The sequence below is a fragment of the Haliotis rubra genome, unplaced genomic scaffold, assembly GCF_003918875.1.
Source record: "Haliotis rubra isolate DU_JTF1 unplaced genomic scaffold, ASM391887v1 Scf273, whole genome shotgun sequence".
Taxonomy (NCBI): domain Eukaryota; kingdom Metazoa; phylum Mollusca; class Gastropoda; order Lepetellida; family Haliotidae; genus Haliotis; species Haliotis rubra.
In genome coordinates this window covers 57,969-83,894 of record NW_025766814.1, presented here as the reverse complement: position 1 = coordinate 83,894, position 25,926 = coordinate 57,969, and the positions used below count along the sequence as shown (strand labels likewise).

At 40.3% G+C, this 25,926-nt stretch overlaps 3 protein-coding genes across 3 annotated transcripts in view; all 3 read right to left on the bottom strand.

The window, feature by feature from the left end:
* LOC124280755 (alpha-L-fucosidase-like) overlaps positions 1-25,926 on the bottom strand; it is a 116,857-nt gene that overhangs the window by 81,875 nt on the left and 9,056 nt on the right. The gene's annotated exons all lie outside the window — the stretch shown is intronic.
* LOC124280764 (tissue alpha-L-fucosidase-like) lies at positions 302-4,556 on the bottom strand. Its single transcript, XM_046716742.1, has 6 exons — positions 4,156-4,556; positions 2,642-2,748; positions 2,206-2,336; positions 1,086-1,219; positions 679-777; positions 302-434 (listed from the first exon to the last, which is right to left on the bottom strand). The coding sequence occupies exons 1-5, from the start codon at positions 4,551-4,553 to the stop codon at positions 747-749; spliced, it is 801 nt and encodes a 266-aa protein (XP_046572698.1). The 5' UTR covers positions 4,554-4,556; the 3' UTR covers positions 302-434; positions 679-746.
* On the bottom strand, positions 8,505-21,062 carry LOC124280762 (alpha-L-fucosidase-like). Its single transcript, XM_046716739.1, has 8 exons — positions 20,673-21,062; positions 18,991-19,097; positions 18,556-18,686; positions 10,822-10,955; positions 10,417-10,514; positions 10,040-10,172; positions 9,649-9,819; positions 8,505-8,950 (listed from the first exon to the last, which is right to left on the bottom strand). The coding sequence occupies exons 1-8, from the start codon at positions 21,035-21,037 to the stop codon at positions 8,716-8,718; spliced, it is 1,374 nt and encodes a 457-aa protein (XP_046572695.1). The 5' UTR covers positions 21,038-21,062; the 3' UTR covers positions 8,505-8,715.

Below are 25,926 nucleotides of genomic sequence, written 5' to 3'. Positions count from 1 at the left end.
ATCACACAGATCTCAGCAATGAAATAATAACAATTTAACCATCTTACCATCTCTTGTTCTTTTTTAGTGCCCTGAAGAAAGAATGTGAAGTTTCTTTTTTGACTCAGTATATTAGCCTGGAGCATTATTTGAGATTTTTTATAATTGTTATGTCCATATTTATTTGAGACACATGTTTCCTTTTCTTCCTAGCTGCCAGAATTAAATGTCCAGGGTTGCATCTGTCAGGTCTGCCAGAAACGATAAGAAAAACTGTCCCAAACTCACTGACTGGTTGATGTATGATTATGTAAGTACACACCTGACAACTTGAACAAGCCGTGTTATAATCTCATCCATGGTCAAATAATCTTCCAAGACAGCCTCTCGACGGAATCCCCATGATTTCTTGTCAATTGTCAATCCACCCTCCCACTTCCTTGGCTGAAGTACTCCTTTGACAGGTAAAAATATCATATGTATTGTCACAACTTCATTGTCTGTGCATTCTTTGATTGCAACTGCATTTGATTATCAGTGTTGAGAATATTTCTATAATTAAGGTGATTCGATAAAATATTTCCCAGATCTTGTTAAGTGTATTCATCATTATGTATATACAGTGATATTTTGGGACTGCAATTTAAGCTTCTTTTCAAAGTTTGAGTTTTCAATGTTTAACAACAATGAACATGTTACCTGGATTGTACCTGTCTGTGCATGTCAGGTAGCCCCCGTGATGACATTTGTCTTCTTTTCCCCATCTGTCATTGACAACAGCCATACCCTTGCACTGGGCTGTGAAAAACAAACATTCAGAAAATGATGTTTTAGCCATTGGACACAAAGACAAGTACATGTTGCTGTGACGGGAAGTGCTGTCTTGAAATCCAGTCATTTGTGATAAGACTTTAGACTATGATCTGTACCAGTGTAGCAGGCCATTTCTTCCCTGGTCTAAACTTCGGCCACTAAAAACATTAGGATATTATTTTTTGAGCGGGAGAAAGTAAATTTTAATTTTTGTTCTTATTCTTGAAAAAATATGACCGGCGGATCTGTAAAACAAGAAATGAAATTGGTCTGACCTTATTGTACATTCATACCTGTCATTGTACAGCCAGGCTAGGAACTCCTTGGAACCCCAGTAAGTGTCTGGGGCCTCCCAGTCTCCATCAGACCACAATAGGTCGGGCTTGTAGGTGTTCACAAGTTCATACAGCTCAGGAATAGTCTTTTGCTGAAATATATTTGATTTTTATGTTTCATGATATCACAGTGTTGTGGCTCACCTTGACAATAGGTTGAATTACCCCAGATTAGCTTTACATGATCATATGATTTGTAGATTTTGTTGTGTTTCCTCGAAGGATTAGAATGCTCAGAATGCCATTGCGACTAATCCGTAACATGATAACAGAAAGATATCTGGTATGTACTACAGCCTTTAGGGAGGCAAACTTTACATTACCTCAAGGAGCCAATTTGGATTGTTACCACTGGCAATATCATGGTGGATTACAACTGAAATGAAGTTCACTCATTTTACCCATGTGGGGAATCAAACCCAGGCCTTCAACATGACAAGTGAACACTTTAACCACTTTGCTACCCCACCACCCCTGTTGGATTATAACTGAAACGAAGTTTACATGTTTTACCCAACACTGATTAAGTGAGCTAACGTACAAATGCACCGTCTCACTCAGCTCTCACCAACCTACTCACCAATTTCTCACCAACCTGTGAGAATCATCAGCCAAAATCACACACAGACCAACCCACAACCATGAGGATCTGGGATTCAATTAGTTTACAGCAAGAAGCGACTAATTGGATTGGATGATGAGACTCACTGACTTCGTTGCTCATGATGTCAATCACTGGTCCAGACTCGATTATTTATGACCATGCAGATAGATGGAATACTGCTGAGTGCGGTGCTAAGCAAAAAACCAAAAACAACCAAAACAAAACAGACAAACCCATTTAGCGTCAAACACCAGCTCACCTACAAATTAATTGAATCTCTCAGTATTGGCTTACCAACCCAAATTTAACTATTTTGGCAGCAAGGTGTTAACTGTTTGCATGCAGAAGTGTTGATTTGATATGTGAAACCTACTTTAGGTATCCTCATGCCTGCAAATACTTACCCACACCATGTTGCTTATCAAAAACACACTCCAATGACACACCCTCTCAAATGTATTTAGTTAAGCTGACCTCAGCAAACTTGGTGGTGGTGAAGTTGTTGGCCTTGTCCTGTACATACAGAGGGTGGAACCACTCAAACATAGAGTGGTAGAGGCCAAGGTGAATATCTGTCTTTGACCTCAGTGCTTGCGCCATCTCACCTGTTGATAACATTGCACCTCATACAATGTTGAAATGAGAGAAATTACAAAAACATGAAGCTAGAAGTCCCCAGGTTTCTTTCCAAATTGATTGAACTGTTTTTATTCTGTTTTCCAGAAATTGCAGGAGCAGGGAAAGTTTCTTCATACAAAACTGAGAAATTGTATTTTAGAAAATTAGGGGAGAACTTATGACTTGCATTGGAAAATGTGGTTTGAATGTTTTTTAGAAACTGCAATTAATAAATTGTGAACAATGAACAAATATTGTCTTGAGAATAAAATAAGTCTTAACATATAATTACCAACAATATCTCTCTTGGGACCAACCATCATTGAGTTCCAGTTAAAACTGACATTAGTCGGCCAGTTACAAAACCCTCCATGATGTTTAGTTATAAAGACTGTGTATCTGAAAACAACATGAACTGAGGTGACAGCCACTTGCTGTGTATATCAACTGAAATGGGTAGATGAACCATGGTGATAATAACTAAAATACTGTCGGAAATACAAAAAAACTGTTTTTTCACATTTATGTCTACAGTTTATGAAGTTAATATGTGAACGTGTGAAATATCTGTTAAACTAAGTTCGGCCTAACTACAGTCTCAGTGGTAGGGAGATAGGAAACGTAAAAAAAAGGACTTTACTGAGGAGAGATTAGTGCAGAAATGAGCAATGCGGGTTTTTTCTAAGTCCAAAGCGATTTATTTAGGACAGACCATGGCTTTATGCAAATTAATGTGTGATGGTACTGTATTTCAAAGGACACTTTTTAAATGCCTATTTTGAAACTAGACTTAGCTTCATTATAAACGATAGCTGACTTTAATACTGAAACTATTAAGGATGTAGCTACCATGGAGCCTCGCTATCACTGTAAAAAGAAACAGGTAGGAGGGGTCGTCTCAAAAGCAAAACCAGGACAAGTGTCACAGATGGTGGTTTGGGTCGTACTGGGGAATTGAGATATCAGCTAAGATAAGATAATCCTTTTGAGAAATTAAACTGGTGGAAGTAAAGGGCATGTCTTAACAATAACAAATAATATCCAGTCCTGTCGATCTTGGGGTGGTCTTGCCACCTATATATTTTGAGACATTTAATGCGATAGTTGATTTTAGCTTTTCTGTGAGGATCATATTGTTTTACATATCTCAACATAAGCGTTATGAAAGACACATAAGATGATAATCAATAGATGAGACATATTCAATACACATGAAAAAAGCATAAAATATCTTTGAGATGACCCTTTGTGCCTGTAGGCAGCACATGCATTTCATGCCAGGTGAGTCAACGGTCCGTCGTCATACCTGGCTGAGCGACCTAATTGCCATCTATAGTCTGATCTATTGTTTTCAGCAGCTATTTGTATTTTTTCTAAGTTTTGCCCAATTTTACAATTAGACATGCATTTCTAGATATCCTATTACACATCCCACTGAACACCCAGTTAGGCCGATGTGGGTCATTTCAACATATGCTACTTGAAGTTGTGTAAATTTTAGGGATACAGAGTAACAGCCTAAAAACAGTTTTTCATATTTCCGACAGAACTTTAACATTTGTGGTCCCTTTAGGTTTGTTATCACCACAGCTGAATGTATATTTTCCCTAGGATTGTTAGAACAAGTGGCACCACTCACTCACTCTTTCGTTCTTTCACTCTTCACTCACTTTTTCACTTACCCTTTCATTTTTTTCACTCTTTCACCCACTAAGTTTCTCCCTCACTCACTCATTCACCCATTCACCTACCCTTTCACTCATTCACCCCCTCACTCACTCGCTCAGTAAATAAATGTCAACATACTTAGCCCCAGAAGCAGCAAACAATTCAGCCCAAGCTTCAGCATCGTAGAACTCCGTGAAGTCACTTGCGAAGTCAGCATAGGTGAAGTCAGGTTTATAGTTGTCCTTCATGTACTGCACATATGCTGGATTTTTGTCCCCTTGCCATCGTTGCCAAAACCACTCATTTCCAAAACTTGGAACTGAAAAGACTCCCCATGACACAAAGACTCCAATTTTGGCTTCATCGTACCATGTTGGTAATGGCCTGGAATCTAGGGACTCCCATGTTGGGTCGTAGCGAGTCTCAGTCTTCCTTCCTGAATGTCCATCTGTTGTCATTGTTAAAGCTAGCAATAGTAAGACAGTTATCTTTGTGCCCATTGTTGATGAGAGATGTGTGTGTTTATGATCCTGCATCAATGTATGATGATATCTTTAAGTGATTCTCTTTATAGCCAAATATAGGTCAAGGACAGCTGATATCTGATCAGGTGACTAAATGTTTAAGGTAAAAGATAGACTGGGTGATAATGCCTGCACTTGTGTGTTTTTCTTTTATTACCTTGTTGTGATCTTGGATTTAAGTTTTCCAAAGAGTTTCTAAAAGCTTATTGCTCTGAAGGTGCAGGACTTGTTTGTCTTCATTGTGATTTGAAGCAAGGACAATTAAAGGTATAAGGGAAATTAAATTTTCATAATTAAAATATCTTCTCAAGAAAGCATGAAATCTGCAGAGCCTAAATTGCTTCAACTGACATGTCAAGAGAAGGTCACTGGTAGAAAACATCCTGTCACATTTATTCGTTCATATTGTCAGTTTTAGTCCAGCCATAATTGTTGTAGGCCATGGCAATAGTTGCAATATTTAGGAAGCAAATGTAACCAATCATAACTCATAACTGATCAAAAGAACTTAACTGCAAAGTCTATATAACATTGGATTTTATATCTTATCAAAACAAATATGCATCGATGGCATTGTGTAAAAAACCTGTTGCTATTAGAACATGCTCTTAAGTTCTACATGAGAGGAAGACCCTTGTAAAAGAAGTGAAATATATTTGTAGAGTTGCTTCCCTATGACATGTCTGGATTTCCTGATCTCATTGATGGTTCCCCTATGCATCCCATTAGCTGAAGAGGTTATGGGACAGTGACAATCATTTTGTATTGCCATCATGGTTATGATTTGGATCTGCAAGATACTTTGAAGGCATTGTTGGGTCTCTGTTAGTGCAAAGAACAGAAGTTGATATGTGCAGATGTCTTGAAGCATTAAGTTGACAGAGAACACCTTCACACTGGCCACAAAACCCCCAGTGAACTTTGACTGTAGACGTAAAACAATATTGTTATATTACATGGTAACAAAACAATTACAACATCCTTACAGTCTAGAGGATGTCAGCACCATATAAGATGTGTAGATATATTATAATGAAGTTAACCATTTGGGCTGGCTGGAAACCACCAGCAAGAAAAGCTCCCATCTTGCAGGACTACCTTCACCCATATGGAGCAGCTCTCAAGATACAGGTGTTATCAAAACATCTTAGCATCATGGAATTCACTGTTGTTTGAATAAGTCATTGCCATCTCCCAGTGGAGGTCCCACAAAATGTGCATGAAGTTTGACCTGTATGATATATACCCAGATTTGGATGGGCTATTTCCCATGGGGCCTTTGGTAGCCCCACAGGCTACAGTTACCCACTAAATAACCAGTCTATGTTTCTGGCAAAAAGGGGTTGAGAAAGAAACCAAGAGAAACAGAAGGGACATCATCACAACCAGAAGTTACGTTAATACAACCTTGAAATGACATCATAGAAATGCCAATATAATGGTACTTTCCATGCAGATATGGATTTTCCATCTGCCTCTATGTTTCATTTTGCACATTACTGTCATCACTCCTGGATTACTATATGTTAGATCCAACCCTTGAATTCAGACAATGATGTAACAGTGGGGTATTCAAGGCATGTAGAAGAAAGAAGCTGCAGTTGCCCACACCTTGCTGATGGAGTGACCTCTTTGAGTATGTCTGCAAGGTGTTTGTTGGTGAGATGTGTAGCAGAACATGTTGTTAGCCCACACGTTGCTGATCGAGTAGTTTGTGTTGGCATTACACACATTGCTAACCTCTCTCCACAAGATATCTGACTCTGGATCAGAATGTTTGTAGTTCATGTTCTTTCTCTCTCACATGTGTGTCACAATATAGTAAATATTCAAAACTTTCATCATGCATATTTTGCATAAATCATTGAGTTATAACCATGCCCTTTAAAGGGAGATAAGCCTTACTCTTACAACACCCTGTGTTGTCATGTCAGGTTTCTTAAGATTTAAGAGATGCATTAAAGTGGACAAATAAACAAGCAAGAAAATATTGGTTATAATGTTCATATATGCAGTCAAAGCAGCATTCATTTTATTATGAGAACCACTTTCATTTGTAGCACAAGAATTAAAGTAAAATAGCAAACATGTCTATTTGGACCATCCCATTGTCAGACATTTCATTGTAAATAAATTATGTTATTGAAAATATCCACTATTCAGTTGTCAACCATGTATATCATTGTGAAGTCCAATCTTGTTATTTGTCAACCATTTGTGTCATTGTGTAGGTCCATCCCATTATCAATGATATGTTTATAACCTGTGTTAATGTTAACTATTTATGTCATGGCGAAGACAAGGGAGACAATGTCAATTCAAGGGAGATAACCTTTGTTCTTACATTTTTTGTCATGTCAGGTTTCTTAGGATTTAATATGTGTAGAAGTTGAGAAAAAAGGATAGAAATTTTGGTCATAATCTTTATATATGCATTCAAGGAAGCATTCTTTTTATAATGAAAACAAGTTCCTTTTGTAATACAAAAATGTAAGTTAAGTAGCAAATGCATTTGTTGGGACCATCTCTTTGACAAATATGTTATGGAAAGGTCTTCTTTTATAATTGTCATCAATTTATGTCATTTTTAAGGCCCATCTCTTTAATTGTCCATGATTTGTGTCATAATGAACACACATCCCATTATAAACCATATGTTTATTTCCTTGCAAAGACTCCATCCTTTTTTTCTGATTTCGCTTTTTTTCAGGTATACATACAGGTTGACATGTGTACATTTTTTGTGGTATTATAATATTGTATGATTTGTCTCTTGATGTATGAAGTATTTGGAATGAAACCGTTGTATATGACATTCTTGACTAAAATATTATTGCATTTAGTGCATAGTTATGCTTTCCTTTAATCCCAAATATTACCTGGGAATTTGTAAAACTCAATTCTACATCTACAGTTCTGAGCCATATTTTCATTTCACGCCATATGCTTTCCACCTTTTCACACTCCCAGAATTGTTTCGTCGTTATCGCTACAAGAGGTACATTTAGGGCTATCCACATAGTTGATTTTGTAGAGGAAATGTCTGACTGGCAATATTCTGTGAATGGTTCTGTACTGCAGCCATCTTAATTCGGTACTTGGAGTACATTTATTTGTGATCGAGTTGAAACGTTTCCAGCCAAAGTTGAGTAGTGCGAACCAGTGACGTGTTCCCACTTATCATTTAAGAAAGCATGAATCAACTAACATATCATACTTTGGTGTCCAGGTGATTGTTTGTACATTTCATTATAAACGGATACACTTGATTACTTAATTTACGTCTGGATAAAGTAATACCTATTGAATTTGCATAACATAAAACGGCTTGTTTAACACCCTCATATTTAAGAAAGTCTGTGTCTAGGGTGTATAAGGCACATAATTCTTCCTTAGAATATAATCTGCCGTTTTCATTCAATAAATCGTTTACGAATATTATACTTGTTTTTCCCAGCTTCTGTAAGAAATAGTCTCATTTCCAACTTTTATGTTATCATTATTCCAAATACTTTGAGAGAGTACCGGTAGGTCACACTCAGTTTTTACATGTCCTTTGTATCTTCTAACAATATTAGACCAATCTTTAAAGACTTCACTCTATTTTCATTATATGTTTTATCTGATATCCACAATAAGTTGTGACTGTGAAATCTATGCATTAATAATGATTTCCAATTTGATGAGGTGCTTTGTAATCTCTCTACCCATTTCAGTTTTTGTGAAGATATAACATTTTTAATCATTGGAACTTTAAGCCCCCCCATGTTCCAGATTTAGCACAACAGTATCTCTTTTAACTTTATCTGGCTTGTTTTGTGATATAAATCTAAAACATCGTTTTTGGAAATTGTCTATAACAGATTCCGGTGGGCGAGGAAGTGTAGAAACCAGGTGGTTTAACTTGGGCAGGAGGGAGGATTTTAAAACTGTGATTCTTCCATAAGGTGTAAGATTTCTTGCTAAGTGTTTTATTTGTAGGCACTTTCTTCGTAATTTAATTGGCTTATGTTATCCATATCAATATCGAAGTTTATTCCTAACAGTTTGAAATTGTTCTGAAAAAGTTCCACTCCTTACATAGTTTGATACGAGATCGTCTCTTGGATCCTATCCATATTAATCTTGTTTTCTTCTATATTAACCTTTAAAGACCCATCCTGTTGTGAACCATTTATGCCATTGCGAAGACCCATGCCCACTGACATGGCATCTGGTTGACAGGGATGGGAGGGATTGTGATGCTGATTCCTTTGGGTGAAGCATTCTGCCAGGAGAAAGAGCCTTCAGTGTAGCCAAGGAGACTGACTTTCATTCCAGTTTTTGGCAAAGCTGATCCAAGGATGAGTTGACCTGGTTGTGGCCAGTTGAGGACAATGGCGTACACTGTCCCAGCTCTCTGTGTGTACCTGAAGAGATATCACACAGTGTAGTTTATAAGATTGCTGAATCTGACGTATGTCTGTAAATGGAAAATTGTCGGAGCACTTGTATACTCCACATAAGTTACTTTTGTTCTCAGAGATTGTGTGGTCGAGAGCAAACACGAGTAATGTTACTAGGCAGTTACCATTTCTTTATTGTTGTGTTTGCAATTACTGAGATCTTTATTATTTCTTTAATTTTAAATCTTCAGGATTATTATAAAGCACTTATTAAGAGTACTCATTTGTTGAAAGAGAAATATTTTGACTTCATGGCATAAAGTAGCTCTGCATATGGTTCTGTCATTCTGTGCAAGGAAAACAAAAAATAACTTCAAGGTGTGGAATTATAAAGTACCCACCAAACTCCTTGTATGACTGTGTCATTCTGTGCCAGTGAAGGTGTGGAATATGTGAAGGACCTACCAAACTCCTGGAGTGACTCTGTCATGCTGTGTCACCCAAGGTGTGGAATTTATAAAGTACCCACCAAACTCCTGGTGTGACTGTTTCATGCGGTGCCAGTCAAGGTGTGGAATATATAAAGTACCAACCAAACTCCTGGTGTGACTGTGCCATTCTGTGCCAGTGAAGGTGTGGAATATATGAAGTACCTACCAAACCTCGTGGAGTGACTGTGCCATTCTGTGCCACTCAAGGTGTGGAATATATAAAGTACCTACCAAACTCCTGGTGTGACTGTGTCATTCTGTGCCACCCAAGGTTTGGAGGAGTAGATTGCCTCCCCATTCACCTTCAGCCAGTCTCCCATCTGTCTCAGTCTCTCCTCAAAGATTGGGCTAATCATGCCATATTTGGTTGGACTGACATTGATTGCAAGGTTCCCCCCACAGCTGAAATTATAAATATCAACCTTGAAAATATTGGCCTGGAGCACTATTTGAGATTTTTTATAATTGTTATGATGTCCATATTTATTTGAGACACATGTTTCCTTTTCTTCCAAGCTGCCAGAATTAAATGTCCAGGGTTGCATCTGTCAGGTCTGCCAAAAACAATAAAAACTGTCCCAAACTCACTGACTGGTTGATATATGATTATGTAAGTACACACCTGACAACTTCAACAAGCTGTGTTATAATCTCCTCGATGGTCAAATAATCTTCCAAAACAGCCTCTCGACGGAATCCCCACGATTTCTTGTCAATTGTCAATCCACCCTCCCACTTCCTTGGCTGAAGTACTCCTTTAACAGGTAAAAGTATCATATGTATTGTCACAACTTCATTATCTGTGCATACTTTGATTGCAACTGCATTTGATTATCAGTGTTGAGAATATTTCTATAATTAAGGTGATTCGATAAAATATTTTCCCAGATCTTGTTAAGTGTATTCATCATTATGTATATACAGTGATATTTTGGGACTGCAATTTAAGCTTCTTTTCAAAGTTTGAGTTTTCAATGTTTAACAACAATGACATGTTACCTGGATTGTACCTGTCTGTGCATGTCAGGAAGCCCCCGTGATGACATTTGTCATCTATTCCCCATCTGTCATTGACAACAGCCATACCCTTCACTGGGCTGTGAAAAACAAACATTCAGAAAATGATGTTTTAGCCATTGGACACAAAGACAAGTACATGTTGCTGTGACGGGAAGTGCTGTCTTGAAATCCAGTCATTTGTGATAAGACTTTAGACTATGATCTGTACCGTGTAGCAGGCCATTTCTTCCCTGGTCTAAACTTCAGCCACTAAAAACATTAGGATATTATTTTTTGAGCGGGCGAAAGTAAATTTAAATTTTTGTTCTTATTCTTGAAAAAATATGACCGGTGGATCTGTAAAACAAGAAATAAAATTGGTGTGGCCTTATTGTACATTCATACCTGTCATTGTACAGCCAGGCTAGGAACTCCTTGGAACCCCAGTAAGTGTCTGGGGCCTCCCAGGCTCCATCAGACCACAATAGGTCGGGCTTGTAGGTGTTCACGAGTTCATACAGCTCAGGAATAGCCTTTTGCTGAAATATATTTGATTTTTATGCTTCATGATATCACAGTGTTGTGGCTCACCTTGACAATAGGTTGAATTACCCCAGATTAGCTTTATATGATCATAGGATTTGTAGATTTTGTTGTGTTTCCTCGAAGGATTAGAATGCTCAGAATGCCATTGCGACTAATCCGTAACATGATTACAGAAGGATATCTGGTATGTACTACAGCCAATTATAGCGTAAACCTTCCCTTTGGATTATGGTTGCCTTAATTCTGTGGTTCCCACAGTCACATACAGAAAATAAAATTAAAAATTAAAACCCTAAGTCATAGCTAACCCTATTGGTATGCTTACTCTCTTAACCCCAAGAGTTACCTCCCTTTGACATGACGTCATCCTATTGTCTGTTTGAAAACCTCACAATTTTTCTGTATGCACTACAGTCAACACGTACAGAAGTGAAGTGAAAAATTTCAACTTTACACAGCCTTCTGCACTAGATTCATCGTAGAGTAGGTTAGTGGTGTTGACATTTGGTCCGACGGACAATCGTATTTATATTATTTTAGGTTTTATTTTGCTTTATTTTCCCGCCCTTTTTTCCTTAGTTTTTCAGGAAGATATGGCGAAAAACAAGTGTGTCCAATGCCAAAAGTTCATGCCCGATCTTGACCATCATTCCTTATGTGTAGCATGTTTTTCGGGTATCCCATGCACATTAGTAGATCGCTGTTTATTATGTTCAGAATTATCTAAAAATGAATGGCTCAATATGGATACGGCTAGGTGTCAAGCGTAAATCTTCTCCGGGGGCAGAATCTAGTTAGTCTAAGAAATCTAATCTGAACCTAGTACACCATCTTCCTCTCAAAGATCAGATTCTAAGGCAAGGTCTAAATTTAAATCTAGGTCGAAATCGGACACAGCTCAAATTGACGTGTCGGCTATGGCAGAATTATTCTCCTCCTTTAAATCGGAAATGCAGGCCTCGGTTAGCCAGTCTCTGAAGGATATGGAAATGAGAAATGAAGCACGTATTAACTCTCTGCAGAGGATGTATTCAGAGAGGATTGATCACGGTGATATGGCTAATTACAATACTGATTGTTTGGCGAGGGCACATGCCAGTCCATCTCTCAGTACCGCAAGGGCTGTAGGTGCTATGCCCGGGAAAGCCAGGTACCACCTACTGTCCCAACCGGAGAGCCATTCCCCACTGGGGGATAAGCCTGGGGCTTTAAGTGACGCCGACACGGTCGGCTTGGCCGGCTCCAGCCATGGTTTAGTTGCTGATCGGGCAACTCAAGCCAGGCCTATTGTTTCCAGGAACAATGCCCTGTGTCACACCAAGCCTGCTACCTTTTCCCACATGGGGTATGGGCTTCAGTCGGACAGCGGTACGGAGCACGGGCTTCCCGCCTTCAACTCCCAACCCACTGGTAACCAGCAAGCCTCCACATGCATGGGTCCTAACGGTGATGGGTCGGGGGCTGACGGCCAGCCATGGCCCTAGCGGTACTGCCACGGGCGCCGCGGAATACATTGATACTAACAGTCCACCGATTTTGCCACTGGTCCCTGACTTGTCTGACTTGGACAGTACCTCTATTTATCCGTTGTCTCAGCCTAACTTTATTATGAAGGAAGGGTTGTTCACAGTCCAACCTATGGATACATCGTCGGAAGACTTTTCCCCGGGTTGGTCTTTTAGGGAAAAGTTGGAATTGATTCATGATTTATATCCTACCACGGTCCCGCCTCAAATGGATGAAATGGAGCGGGAAACCCCCTTAGAACTCGGTGCTTCAGGCTGCCTACCCCCGGAAAGGTTACCTAAATTATCTCTCCCTCATTCTTCGGCCTTGAAATCATCTCTGGATTCTTACAATGCTAATATGTCCAAGGCGTCTACCATTGCGTCCCTACCCAAGCCGATTCAGAAAGCGATCTATGCCATCCATGACAGGTTTATACCAGCTAATACTCCTCAATTGGATAAGGATTTTTTCCTGCTGCAGGATTTTAAACCCAGGGATTCTTCCTTCAACTGCCAGCTTAATGACCTTAAGGACATTGATGTCTTCTCACATACATCCATAGACATTTTATCCTATAGTAATTGGTTTGCAGCAGGAGTTCGGGCCTTATTGCCGCCACTGTTCCAGAATTATGAGGGTGTTAAGAAGGACACGTTATTTTCTATGACTGCAGAAGAGGTCGCTATGGCGCATTCTTTTCTGGATGTGGTTTATCAGACCATGGCGGATGCTACACACAACCAGATCTGTAATATTGGAAGAATTACAGCTATGGAAAGAACATCCAGGTTGAGTTCAGTTAGGAGTCTACCTGAGTCGGCCAAGGAATTACTTTTTCAACAGCCCCTTAACTCGAGTCTCTGTTCCATGGAGAATGCAGTCAAGCAATTCAAGCTAAGGACGCTGTTACTTTGCGGAATTTGAATCAAAGATCAGCTTCGGCCTTGTTTTCACAGAACAGAGGCAGGCCTCAGACTAGAACTAGGAGGGATCCGCCGGCACATACTACTCGGTCGTCTTCGTCTATCCGCCGGGAGCCTTTCCAACGTTCAGCCTTTGATAGAGCATCTGATACTAGGTCACGATCTTCGTCTACGTTTGCTAACACCAGGGGATTACCCTCTACTAGGGGCAGAGGTAGAGGTACCAGTTCTTTTCGTGGATCAAGGGCAGGTGCTAGGAAGTTTTGACTCAAGTCCAACAATCCAACTTACTCCACCTTGCGATTTGGAAATGTCCTCCGACTTAGAGACAGATTTCGATTTTGTTCAACCGGTAGCTCAATCCCCAGTGGGAGGTCGTCTCGCACAGTATATAGACAATTGGAATCAAATTACTTCAGACAGCTGGATACTGTCAGTCATAGAGAGGGGATTTATCCTTCCGTGGGACAAGTTTCCCCCAGTAACTCATCAGCCGAGGGGAAGGAGATTTTTCCTGCAGGGAGATCGTTTAACGGGAGCGTCAGTAGCCATTCAGCAGTTACTAGACAAAAGAGCTATAGTGGAAATTCCTCAGGAGGATCAATCTTGCGGTTTCTACTCCCCGGTATTTCTTGTGCCCAAGAAAGATACGGACGAAATGAGGATGATAATAGACCTGAAAGTATTGAACAAGAATTACTTAAGGAGACCACCCAAGTTCAAGATGGAATCTCTGGCCAACTTGAGAACTCCAAGAACTACAACGGGACTCCAAGTTCATCAGCATAGACCTGAAGGACGCTACCTGCATGTGCCGATTCATCCTCATTCTCAAAAGTATCTTCGGTTCGTGGTAAACGGTCGGAGGTTCCAGTTTCTAGTTCTACCGTTCTGAATATCACTGGCTCCTTGGCTCTTCACAGTAGTTATAAATCCCATCATGGCGTTTTTACATCGCAGCCAGATTGCTATTCATGGATACCTGGACGATTTTCAAGCAAGGAATACGATAACTCAAATCCTGATCAAACAATCAAAATTTATCATCCACGTGTTCACACATCTCGGCTTCAAAATTCACCCTGTCAAATCGGAACTGGAACCTACAATCAAGTATCTGGGAGCCATTCTCGATGCCAAAGCAGACCGAATCTACACACCACGGGATCGATGGGACAAGATTCGGAACAGGATTTTTAGTCTAATGGGGAACGAAGCTGCATCGATTCGGTATGGATGTCTCTGATCGGCTCGCTCACGTCCATTCAAGACTTTACTATGAGAGGAAGAATACGCTTGTGGGAACCTCAGATTTGGCTAGACCAATTCCGCAGTCGGGATCTAGAGGAAACGATCTTCCCCCCCAACTTAGTACGTCAAGAACTATTATGGTGGACAGTCGACAGCAATGTCCTCCAGGGAGTGTACCTTCGACCTCCTCCTCCAGGGGTCTCAATTTATTCAGATGCCTCGACCACAGGCAGGGGCACTCATATGGACACATATCAGGCTCAAGGTATTTGGTCTCGCGAGGAAAGTTCTCTTCACATCAACGGTCTCGAGATGTTGGCACTTCGGAAGGTCCTTTACCACTGGTATTGGAAGCTTCATCGGAAAAGTATCATGCTTGTTACGGACAACAGTATGGTAGTAGCGTACATAAACAAGCAGGGAGGAACGAAATCACAGAACCTCCTTCATATTACTCAGGACTTGTTCAGGATAGCAGATATGATGAAGAGCGTAATCAGGGCACGCCACATACCGGGCAAAGTGAACATTTTAGCAGATTCCCTCTCCAGGTAGGGCAGGGTTGTGACTATGGAATGGACTCTAAATATGGAGGCTTTCAAACTCATTTCGAACAAGTGGGAGACCCCATCCATAGATCGATTTGCAACATCAAGGAACAACAGACTTCCGATCTTTGTGAGCCCTGTCCCGGATCCAAGGGCCTGGGCAGTAGATGCCCTATCAATATCGTGGGAGAACCTCATAGCTTACGCATTCCCTCCTTTCAAACTAATACCAGACGTTCTGTCCAAGATTGTTCAACACAATTGTGTAGTATACCTTGTAGCTCCAGCTTGGCCAACAAGGGCGTGGTTCACAGATCTGCTTCACCTTGTGACAGACAAGCCACTTCAACTACCCCTGTGGGACAATCTGCTTAGTCAACCCAAGTCAAACACATTCTACAAGAATGTAAGTCTTCTGTCACTTCACGATCTGCAGTTCCCTCAAGGAACAGGGATTTAACGAACAGACTACTATGGCTATCTCCGAATCTATTAGACCATCAACAGCAGCCCTCTATGATGCCAAGTGGAATGCTTTCAACCAGTGGAGAAGAGAGCAGCGACTCCTCAATCTTCCAGTCACCATCCCCGTTATAGCGGACTTCTTGTTCTACCTCAGGTCAGTTAAGAGACTGAAACACAATACAATTGAAGGCTATAGATCTGCAATTGCGTCAGTGCTAGATCTACAAGGACTGTCAGTGGGATCGGATCGCTCCTTGCATAAGCTTATCAGATCATTCCAGATTAGGGACATTACTTCCCCATCAAGATTTCCTAAATGGGACCTTTGTCTAGTTTTACAAGCTCTACAGAGATATCCGTTCGAACCTATGCAAGATACCACTTTGAAATATTTGAGCTTCAAGACGGCATTCCTATTGGCTTTTGCAACGGCATCAAGAGTGTCAGAACTGCATGCAGTTGACGTGAAATCCATAGTCTTTACGGAAGGATATAAGTCAGTGTCTTGTAGGACAGTACCGGAGTTCGCGGCTAAGAACCAGACCGCTGCATCGGGTCCACTGGGACACAGATCTTATGTGAATACCAGCTCTACCAGCCACTGCTTCAAGATCTGACAGATCAAGATTACTATGTCCAATTCGAGGTCTTAGATGGTACCTACATCGCACATCTACTTTTAGACGGAGTCGTCGTCGTCTTTTCCTTTCTTGCAAAACGAATGTAGATTCAGAAATCTCCAAGAACACTATTGCTTCCTGGCTCAGAAAGACTGTTACCTTTGCCTATCAGGGGTTGGATCAAGAGACAGTTTCCACTCAGTTTTCCCCTCATGAGATTAGGGCTTTAGCTTCTTCAGTAGCAGCATGGGGCTCAGTTTCAGTTGAGAAAGATGTCATGAGTTGTCATTGGAAATCTCAGATTACTTTTATTAATTTTTATCTAATAGATCTAGCCTCTTCTTTGGAGGGCCTTAAGTCCCTGGGTCCCTTAGTAGTGGCACAGCACCTCTCCTCCGCCTAGTGCCCCCTATTTTTGTTTGGAGGGGGAGGGGGGATCCTGTAGTTTATCGGATTGAGGGACCAAGTGTCGGGCACCCGATCTTCAAGTGTGACTCACATTAAGGAAGGAAGATGAATAATGAGAAGAATCAGGTTGGGAACGATTTGTATATCCCTTCTTATAACTAACCGAGCACTATTCTGGGTTCAGTTATTTAGGGAGTAGTCTCTTTCTTTCGTTCCACTATTATGTAGATTTGGTCAAATAATTATCCAGAAGTGTCTCAGAACCGTGAATGATGTCCATGAGAAGGAATTATCGGTTTTGGGGGTCAACTAGGAAACCGGAAGTGACGTCAAAGACCGGAACTCACGTCATAGAACCGGAAGAGACCCCTAAACCGTAAGTGACATCATAGACTGGAAGCGGGTTCCAGATTTGGACCGAAAATGATGTCAGATATCCGGAAGTGACGTAAAGGGTAACGATAGGTCTTCAAGAAGTTGTAAGGCCAATATTGGATGAAGTTTTGATGGTAAATACTTAGTCAAGAAGGAAAGAGACTGCTCACCTAATGATTGAGATTGATCTTCCTTCACAATTAATACAACTCTACGAGTTATTAGGATACAGATATTCCTAAGTCATAGTTATCCTAGAAGGTTTGGGATGTTCTCAGGAATATATATTAGTGGTATGTAGAGGTTTATACTTCTAGGGATAGCCCACCATCCTTATGTGGGATTCAGGCAACCATAATCCAGAGGGAAGGTTTACGCTATAATTAGGAACAATTACATGTATTGTTAGTAATTGTTAGTAAACTTACCTCTGGATTATGGGATTTATGTCCCGCCCGACCTTCCCCGCCTTATCCTTTAGCAGTTATATATTTGGAAAAAATTGTGAGGTTTTCAAACAGACAATAGGATGACGTCATGTCAAAGGGAGGTAACTCTTGGGGTTAAGAGAGTAAGCATACCAATAGGGATAGCTATGACTTTAATTTTTAATTTTATTTTCTGTATGTGACTGTGGGAACCACAGAATTAAGGCAACCATTAACCAGAGGTAAGTTTACTAACAATTACTAACAATACATGTAATTGTTCCTATTTAGGTAGGCAAACTTTACATTACCTCAAGGAGCCAATTTGGATTGTTACCACTGGCAATATCATGGTGGATTACAACTGAAATGAAGTTCACTCATTTTACCTGTGTGGGGAATCAAACCCAGGCCTTCAACATGACAAGTGAACACTTTAACCACTTTGCTACCCCACCACCCCTGTTGGATTATAACTGAAATGAAGTTAACATGTTTTACCCAACACATATTAAGTGAGCTAATGTACAAATGCACCATCTCACTCAGCTCTCACCAACCTACTCACCAATTTCTCACCAACCTGTGAGAATCATCAGGCAAAATCGCACACACAGACCAACCCACAACCATGAGGATCTGGGATTCAATTAGTTTACAGCAAGAAGCGACTAATGGGATTGGATGATGAGACTCACTGACTTCGTTGCTCATGATGTCAATCACTGGTCCAGACTCGATTATTTATGACCATGCAGATAGATGGAATACTGCTGAGTGCGGTGCTAAGCAAAAAAAAAAACAACCAAAACAAAACAGACAAACCCATTTAGCGTCAAACACCAGCTCACCTACAAATTCATTGAAGCTCTCAGTATCGGCTTATCAAGCCAAATTTAACTATTTTGGCAGCAAGGTGTTAACTGTTTGCATGCAGAAGTGTTGATATGATATGTGAAACCTACTTTAGGTATCCTCATGCCTGCAAATACTTACCCACACCAAGTTGCTTATCAAAAACACACTCCAATGACACACCCTCTCAAATGTATTTAGTTAAGCTGACCTCAGCAAACTTGGTGGTGGTGAAGTTGTTGGCCTTGTCCTGTACATACAGAGGGTGGAACCACTCAAACATAGAGTGGTACAGGCCAAGGTGAATATCTGTCTTTGACCTCAGTGCTTGTGCCATCTCACCTGTTGATAACATTGCACCTCATACAATGTTGAAATGAGAGAAATTACAAAAACATGAAGCTAGAAGTCCCCAGGTTTCTTTCCAAATTGATTGAATTGTTTTTATTCTGTTTTCCAGAAATTGCAGGGGCTGGGAAAGTTTCTTTATACAAAACTGAGAAATTGTATTTTAGAAAATTAGGGGAGACCTTATGACTTGCATTGGAAAATGTGGTTTGAATGTTTTTAGAAACTACTATTAATAAATTGTGAGCAATGAACAAATATTGTCTTGAGAATAAAATAAGTCTTAACATATAATTACCAACAATATCTCTCTTGGGACCAACCATCATTGAGTTCCAGTTAAAACTGACGTTAGTCGGCCAGTTACAAAACCCTCCATGATGTTTAGTTATAAAGACTGTGTATCTGAAAACAACATGAACTGAGGTGACAGCCACTTGCTGTGCATATCAACTGAAATGGATAGAATGAACCATGGTGATAATAACTAAAGTACTGTCGGAAATACAAAAAGACTGTTTTTTCACATTTATGTCTACAGTTTATGAAGTTAATATGTGAAAGTGTAAAATATCTGTTAAACTAAGTTCGGCCTAACTACAGTCTCAGTGGTCGGGAGATAGGAAACGGACAAAAAAGGACTTTACTGAGGAGAGATTAGTGCAGAAATGAGCAATGTGGGTCTTTTTCTAAGTCCAAAGCGACTTATTTAGGACAGACCATGGCTTTATGCAAATTAGTGTGCGATGATACTGTATTTCAAAGGACTCTTTTCACTTTTTAAATGCCTATTTTGAAACTAGACTTAGCTTCATTATCAACGAAAAAGTTGACGTAAAAATACTAACTTTAATACTGAAACTATTAAGGATGTAGCTACCATGGAGCTTCACTATCACTGTAAATAGAAATAGGCAGGAGGGGTCGTCTCAAAAGCAAAACCAGGACAAGTGTCACAGATGGTGGTTGGGGTCGTACTGGGGAATAGAGATATCAGCTAAGATAAGATAATCCTTTAGAGAAATTAAACTGGTGGAAGTAAAGGGCATGTCTTAACAATAACAAATAATATCCAGTCCTGTCCACCTATATATTTTGAGACATTTAATGCGATAGTTGATTTAAGCTATTCTGTGAGGATCATATTGTTTTACATATCTCAACATAAACGTTATGAAAGACACGTAAGATGATAATCAATAGATGAGACATATTCAATACACATGAAAAAAGCATAAAATATCTTTGAGATGACCCTTTGTGCCTGTAGGCAACACGTGCATTTCATGCCAGGTTAGTCGACAGTCCATCGTCATACCTGGCTGAGCGACCTAATTGCCATCTATAGTCTGATCTATTGTTTTCGGGGCGGTGGGGTAGTCTAGTGGTTAAAGTGTTGGATCGTCGTGCCAAAGACCCGGGTTCGAATCCCCACATGGGTACAATGAGTGAAGCCAATTTCTGAGGTCCCCCGATGTGATATTGCTGGAATGGCGTAAAACCAAACTCAGTCAGTCAGTCTATTCTTTTCAGCAGCTATTTGTATTTTTTCTAAGTTTTGCCATATTTTACAATTAGACATGCGTTTCTAGATATTCTATTACACATCCCACTGAACACCCAGTTAGGCCGATGTGGGTTATTTCAACATATGCTACTTGAAGTTGAGTACATTTTAGGGATACAGAGCAACAGCCTAAAAACAGTTTTTCCTATTTCCGACAGAACTTTAACATTTGTGGTCCCTTTAGGTTTGTTATCACCACAGCTGAATGTATATTTTCCCTAGGATTGTTAGAACAAGTGGCACCACTCACTCACTCTTTCGTTCTTTCACTCTTCACTCACTTTTTTCACTCACCCTTTCATTTTTTCACTCTTTCGCTCACTAACTTTCTCCCTCCCTCACTCATTCACCCATTCACCTACCCTTTCACTCATTCACCCACTCACTCACTCAGTAAATAAATGTCAACATACTTAGCCCCAGAAGCAGCAAACAGTTCAGCCCAAGCTTCAGCATCGTAGAACTCTGCCGTGAAGTCTTTTGCGAAGTCAGCATAGGTGAAGTCAGGTTTATAGTTGTCCTTCATGTACTGCACATACATTGGATTTTTGTCCCCTTGCCATAATTGCCAAAACCACTCATTTCCAAAACTTGGTACTGAAAAGACGCCCCATGACACAAAGACTCCAATTTTGGCTTCATCGTACCATGCTGGTAATGGTCTGGAATCTAGGGACTCCCATGTTGGGTCGTAGCGAGTCTCAGTCTTCCTTCCTGAACGTCCATCTGCTGTCGCTGTTAAAGCTAGCAATATTAGGACAATGATCTTTGTGCCCATTGTTGATGAGAGATGTGTGTGTTTGTGATCCTGCATCAGTGTCTGATGATATCTTAAAGTGATTCTTTTTATAGCCAAGTTAAGGTCAAGGACAGCTGATATCTGATCAGGTGGCTAAATGTTTAAGGTAAAAGATAGACTGGGTGATGATGCCTTCACTTTTGTGTTTTTCTTTTATTACCTTGTTGTGATCTTGGATATAATTTTTCCAAAGAGTTTCTTAAAGCTTATTGCTCTGAAGGTGCAGGACTTGTTTGTCTTCATTGTGATATGAAGCAAGGACAATTAAAGGTATAAGGGAAATTACATTTTCATAATTAAAATATCTTCTCAAGAAAGCATGAAATCAGCAGAGCCTAAATTGCTTCTGCTGACATGTCAAGAGAAGGTCACTGGTAGAAAACATCCTGTCACATTTATTCGTTCATATTGTCAGTTTTAGTCCATGTATATTTGTTGTAGGCCATGGCAATAGTTGCAATATTTAGGAGGCAAATGTAACCAAGGGATCATAACTGATCAAAGAACTTAACTGCAAAGTCTATAAAATATTGGATTTTAAATCTTATCAAGACAAATATGCATCGATGGCATTGTGTAAAAATCTGTTGCTATTCCTGTATCAAAAACTGTTCAGTTGGGAACACACATTGTGTGGGATGCATTGAGCGAACGCTACTGTACAACCGAGACTGATCGAGTGACACAGATATATTTCACTTCGATGTCATTTCTTGATTAATATCATCTGTAGTATTTATTAAATTATTAACAGTATTTTTCAAAACCATAACACAAAACTGCCACAGAATACAAAGTTTACTTATGTGAAACTTTCTTTCGATATCTTATCGATCGATAACAAATTAAATAAATAGTTGTGATCAAAATATCTGATTAAGTTTAATTTAACCTTTATATTATGAAATATATTTTTACAAAAGACAAACAACAACATTTTATATTTTACGTTTTATTTGTCCCATGATGTCATTTATCTTTGGAAACGTTGCAGTACATATATGCTTCCTGCTTCTGGTGTAAACATTGCCAGTTGAGTTCGCTGGGCTGGCAGATTCACTCACTTGACCTCTGGAATTTTTTAGGTAGATTAATGAACTCAATTATAAGTCAAGTCTGATTTTTTAGCTCCTTGTTCTGGTATCAAATTTCCGACTTATAGTCGGTCATATATGGTAAAACCCAGATTTGGATGGGCTTTTTACCATGGGGCCTTTGGTAGCCCCATAGGCTACAGTTACCCACTAAATAACAAGTCAGGTCAAAGATTCATCTTGATTCCTAGGAGGTGAAGGTCACAGACATGAGACAGATCTTATGTTTACCACTGACTTTACTCCAAAATATCTGAAGTTGACTTTAGGTTCAGCAGATGTAATGACAGAAAAGAAAGTCATCAGAACCATATATGACATCAACAAAACCAAAAGTGACATCATAAACAGAAGTGACATCAGGATGACATCCTAGGAACTGAAAGGAAAACCGAGAGAAACAGAAGGGACATCATCACAACCAGAACTTACACAACCTTGAAATGACATCATAGAAATGCCAATATAATGGTATTTTCTGTGCAGATATGGATTTTCCATCTGCCTTTATGTTTCATTTTGCACCTTACTGTCGTCACACCTGGATTACTATATGTTAGATCCAACCCTTGAATTCAGACAATGATGTAACAGTCGGGTATTCAAGATGTATAGAAGAAAGAAGCTGCAGTTGGCATGTAATGATGTTCACCTTACAATTTTCCTGGATGGCTGAGTGATGATAGCCAAATTACATGAATATTGCCAATGTCAATTATATAATATTCTTGGAATGATTTAATTTCTGCTGTCCTGTGGCATTGCTGGAAAAGTTCAACTTTTTAAAAGTGATATGAAACCTACTAACTGGCACCATTATGATCACTTTCACTTAGAGAATCAATCAATGATGTATATAAAGAAGCTGACCTCAACAAATGTGTTTGTGGCCTTGTCCTTTAGAAACTGAAGGTAGAACCACTTGAACAGGGAGTGATACATGCCAAAGTGGAGGTCTGTCTTGCTGCGGATGGCCTGGGCCAGCTCACTTGACAACAAATGTATTTGTCAGTTAATTAGTATGTTTGATGTTTAATGGTGTCAGTTACACAACAATGATACTGACAGTGACTGATATTGTGAGCAATTATTCAAGCAATTTGATCACTTAACCAGACTGCTCATATAAACCCTTATGTTGCCTCTTATGACAGGCGAAGGTGACCAATCTGAGCAGGAACCCTGAGGGTTGAAATGGATGGTTGGATAGTTCATTAGTAGGTAGATTAAAGGTACTGTTAACTTAATTCCCACATGTTGAAGGTTGAGCCTAGTTGTATCAGCTGTATTATATAGCATGCATTTTCTTACCCACAATGTCATTGGTTGGCCAGTTGCAGAAACCTTCATGATGCTTGTTTACAAACTCAATATACCTGCGACATGCAAGCATGGAGTTAGTCTGGGCTGTAGTTGTTCTACATGAAGTCTATGTAGTCAGCTTGCATGTATCCCTCCCAGGCCTCCCAGAACCACTCAGAACCAAAACTTGGTACCGAAAACTCCCCCAGTGGATAAAGTCTCCCACTTTAACTTCATCATTCCATGATGGAATGTGTCGGGAATCTTGCAACTCCCATGTGGGTTCATAGCAAACTTGTGGAGAATTTACTTTAATAGTTACAATGATTGTTAAAGAAGGAAACCATCTGAAGTGGTAGCCATTTCAACAGCTGTGATATGTATCTAAGGTATATGACCGTGATAGTTATCATTTCTAGGTATGTTGTAATGTGGGTGAAGGTCATGATAGATAGAGATGTCAGCATTCTGACCGACAAGTAAATGTGCTGACAACATCTTTTGGTTGCTGCTTTAGTTAAAGGTTAAGACTTTGAAATTTATAACAATTTCTTACCTGTTAAAGAGAGTAGTTTTTATCGTTCTGTAAAGTCAGTCCCCTTAGGCTGTACTTTACTATACCGAGTCACATTTAAATTTGTGCCCAACAGAACCTGTGACTCATTCTTTTTTAAAATCTTTTTTTTGCCTTTTTCACAAAGGGCTGAATAAGCACAGTCATTTCGAAGTTTGCTTTCCTACTTACACAGGTTCTGGTTCTGTGTTGCATGATACAAAATTGTGTGTTCGTAGTCATTCTCAGTGTTGACAAAAGGAACATAAGCAGCATCATTAGCTGACACTTTGCTAATGGGTTAACCACTTTAGATATGTGTAGAAGGTGTCCAGTGGTTACACATGCTGCAGAATATGGTGTCAGCCTAACCATGGGTGTATCTTCTTTGATCATGGCTGCATAGTGTTTGAGGGTGAGATGTGTAGCAGAACATGGCATTAGCCCACACCTTGCTGATGGAGTGACCTCTTTGAGTATGTCTGCAAGGTGTTTGTTGGTGAGATGTGCAGACCACACCTTGCTGATGGAGTGACCTCTTTGGGTATGTCTGCAAGGTGTTTGTTGGTGAGATGTGCAGACCACACCTTGCTGATGGAGTGACCTCTTTGGGTATGTCTGCAAGGTGTTTGTTGGTGAGATGTGCAGACCACACCTTGCTGATGGAGTGACCTCTTTGAGTATGTCTGCAAGGTGTTTGTTGGTGAGATGTGCAGACCACACCTTGCTGATTGAGTGACCTCTTTGGGTATGTCTGCAAGGTGTTTGTTGGTGAGATGTGTAGCAGAACATGGCATTAGCCCTCACCTTGCTGATGGAGTGACCTCTTTGTGTATGTTTGCAAGGTGTTTGTTGGTAAGATGTGCAGCCCACACCTTGCTGATGGAGTGACCTCTTTGGGTATGTCTGCAAGGTGTTTGAGGGTGAAATGTGCAGACCACACCTTGCTGATGGAGTGACCTCTTTGAGTATGTCTGCAATGTGTTAGTTGGTGAAATGTGCAGACCACACCTTGCTGATGGAGTGACCTCTTTGAGTATGTCTGCAAGGTGTTTGTTGGTGAGATGTGCAGACCACACCTTGCTGATGGAGTGACCTCTCTGGGTATGTCTGAAAGGTGTTTGTTGGTGAGATGAGCAGACCACACCTTGCTGATGGAGTGACCTCTTTGGGTATGTCTGCAAGGTGTTTGAGGGTGAGATGTGAAGCAGAACATGGCATTAGCCCACACCTTGCTGATGGAGTGACCTCTTTGGGTATGTCTGCAAGGTGTTTGAGGGTGAGATGTGCAGACCACACCTTGCTGATGGAGTAACCTCTGGGTGAGATGTGCAGCAGAACATGGCATTAGCCCACACCTTGCTGATGGAGTGACCTCTTTGGGTATGTCTGCAAGGTGTTTGAGGGTGAGATGTGCAGACCACACCTTGCTGATGGAGTAACCTTTGGGTGAGATGTGCAGCAGAACATGGCATTAGCGCACACTTTGCTGATGGAGTGACCTCTTTGGGTATGTCTGAAAGGTGTTTGTTGGTGAGATGTGCAGACCACACCTTGCTGATGGAGTGACCTCTTTGGGTATGTGTGCAAGGTGTTTGGGGATGAGATGTGAAGCAGAACATGGCATTAGCCCACACCTTGCTGATGGAGTGACCTCTTTGGGTATGTCTGCAAGGTGTTTGTTGGTGAGATGTGCAGACCACACCTTGCTGATGGAGTAACCTCTGGGTGAGATGTGCAGCAGAACATGGCATTAGCCCACACTTTGCTGATGGAGTGACCTCTTTGAGTATGTCTGCAAGGTGTTTGTGGGTGAGATGTATCGAGTAACCTCTTTGATATGGTGTTATTCCACACCTTGCTGATTGGTAACTTTGAATATATCTGCTATGTGTCCAAGAATAAGTGATAGCAGTTCG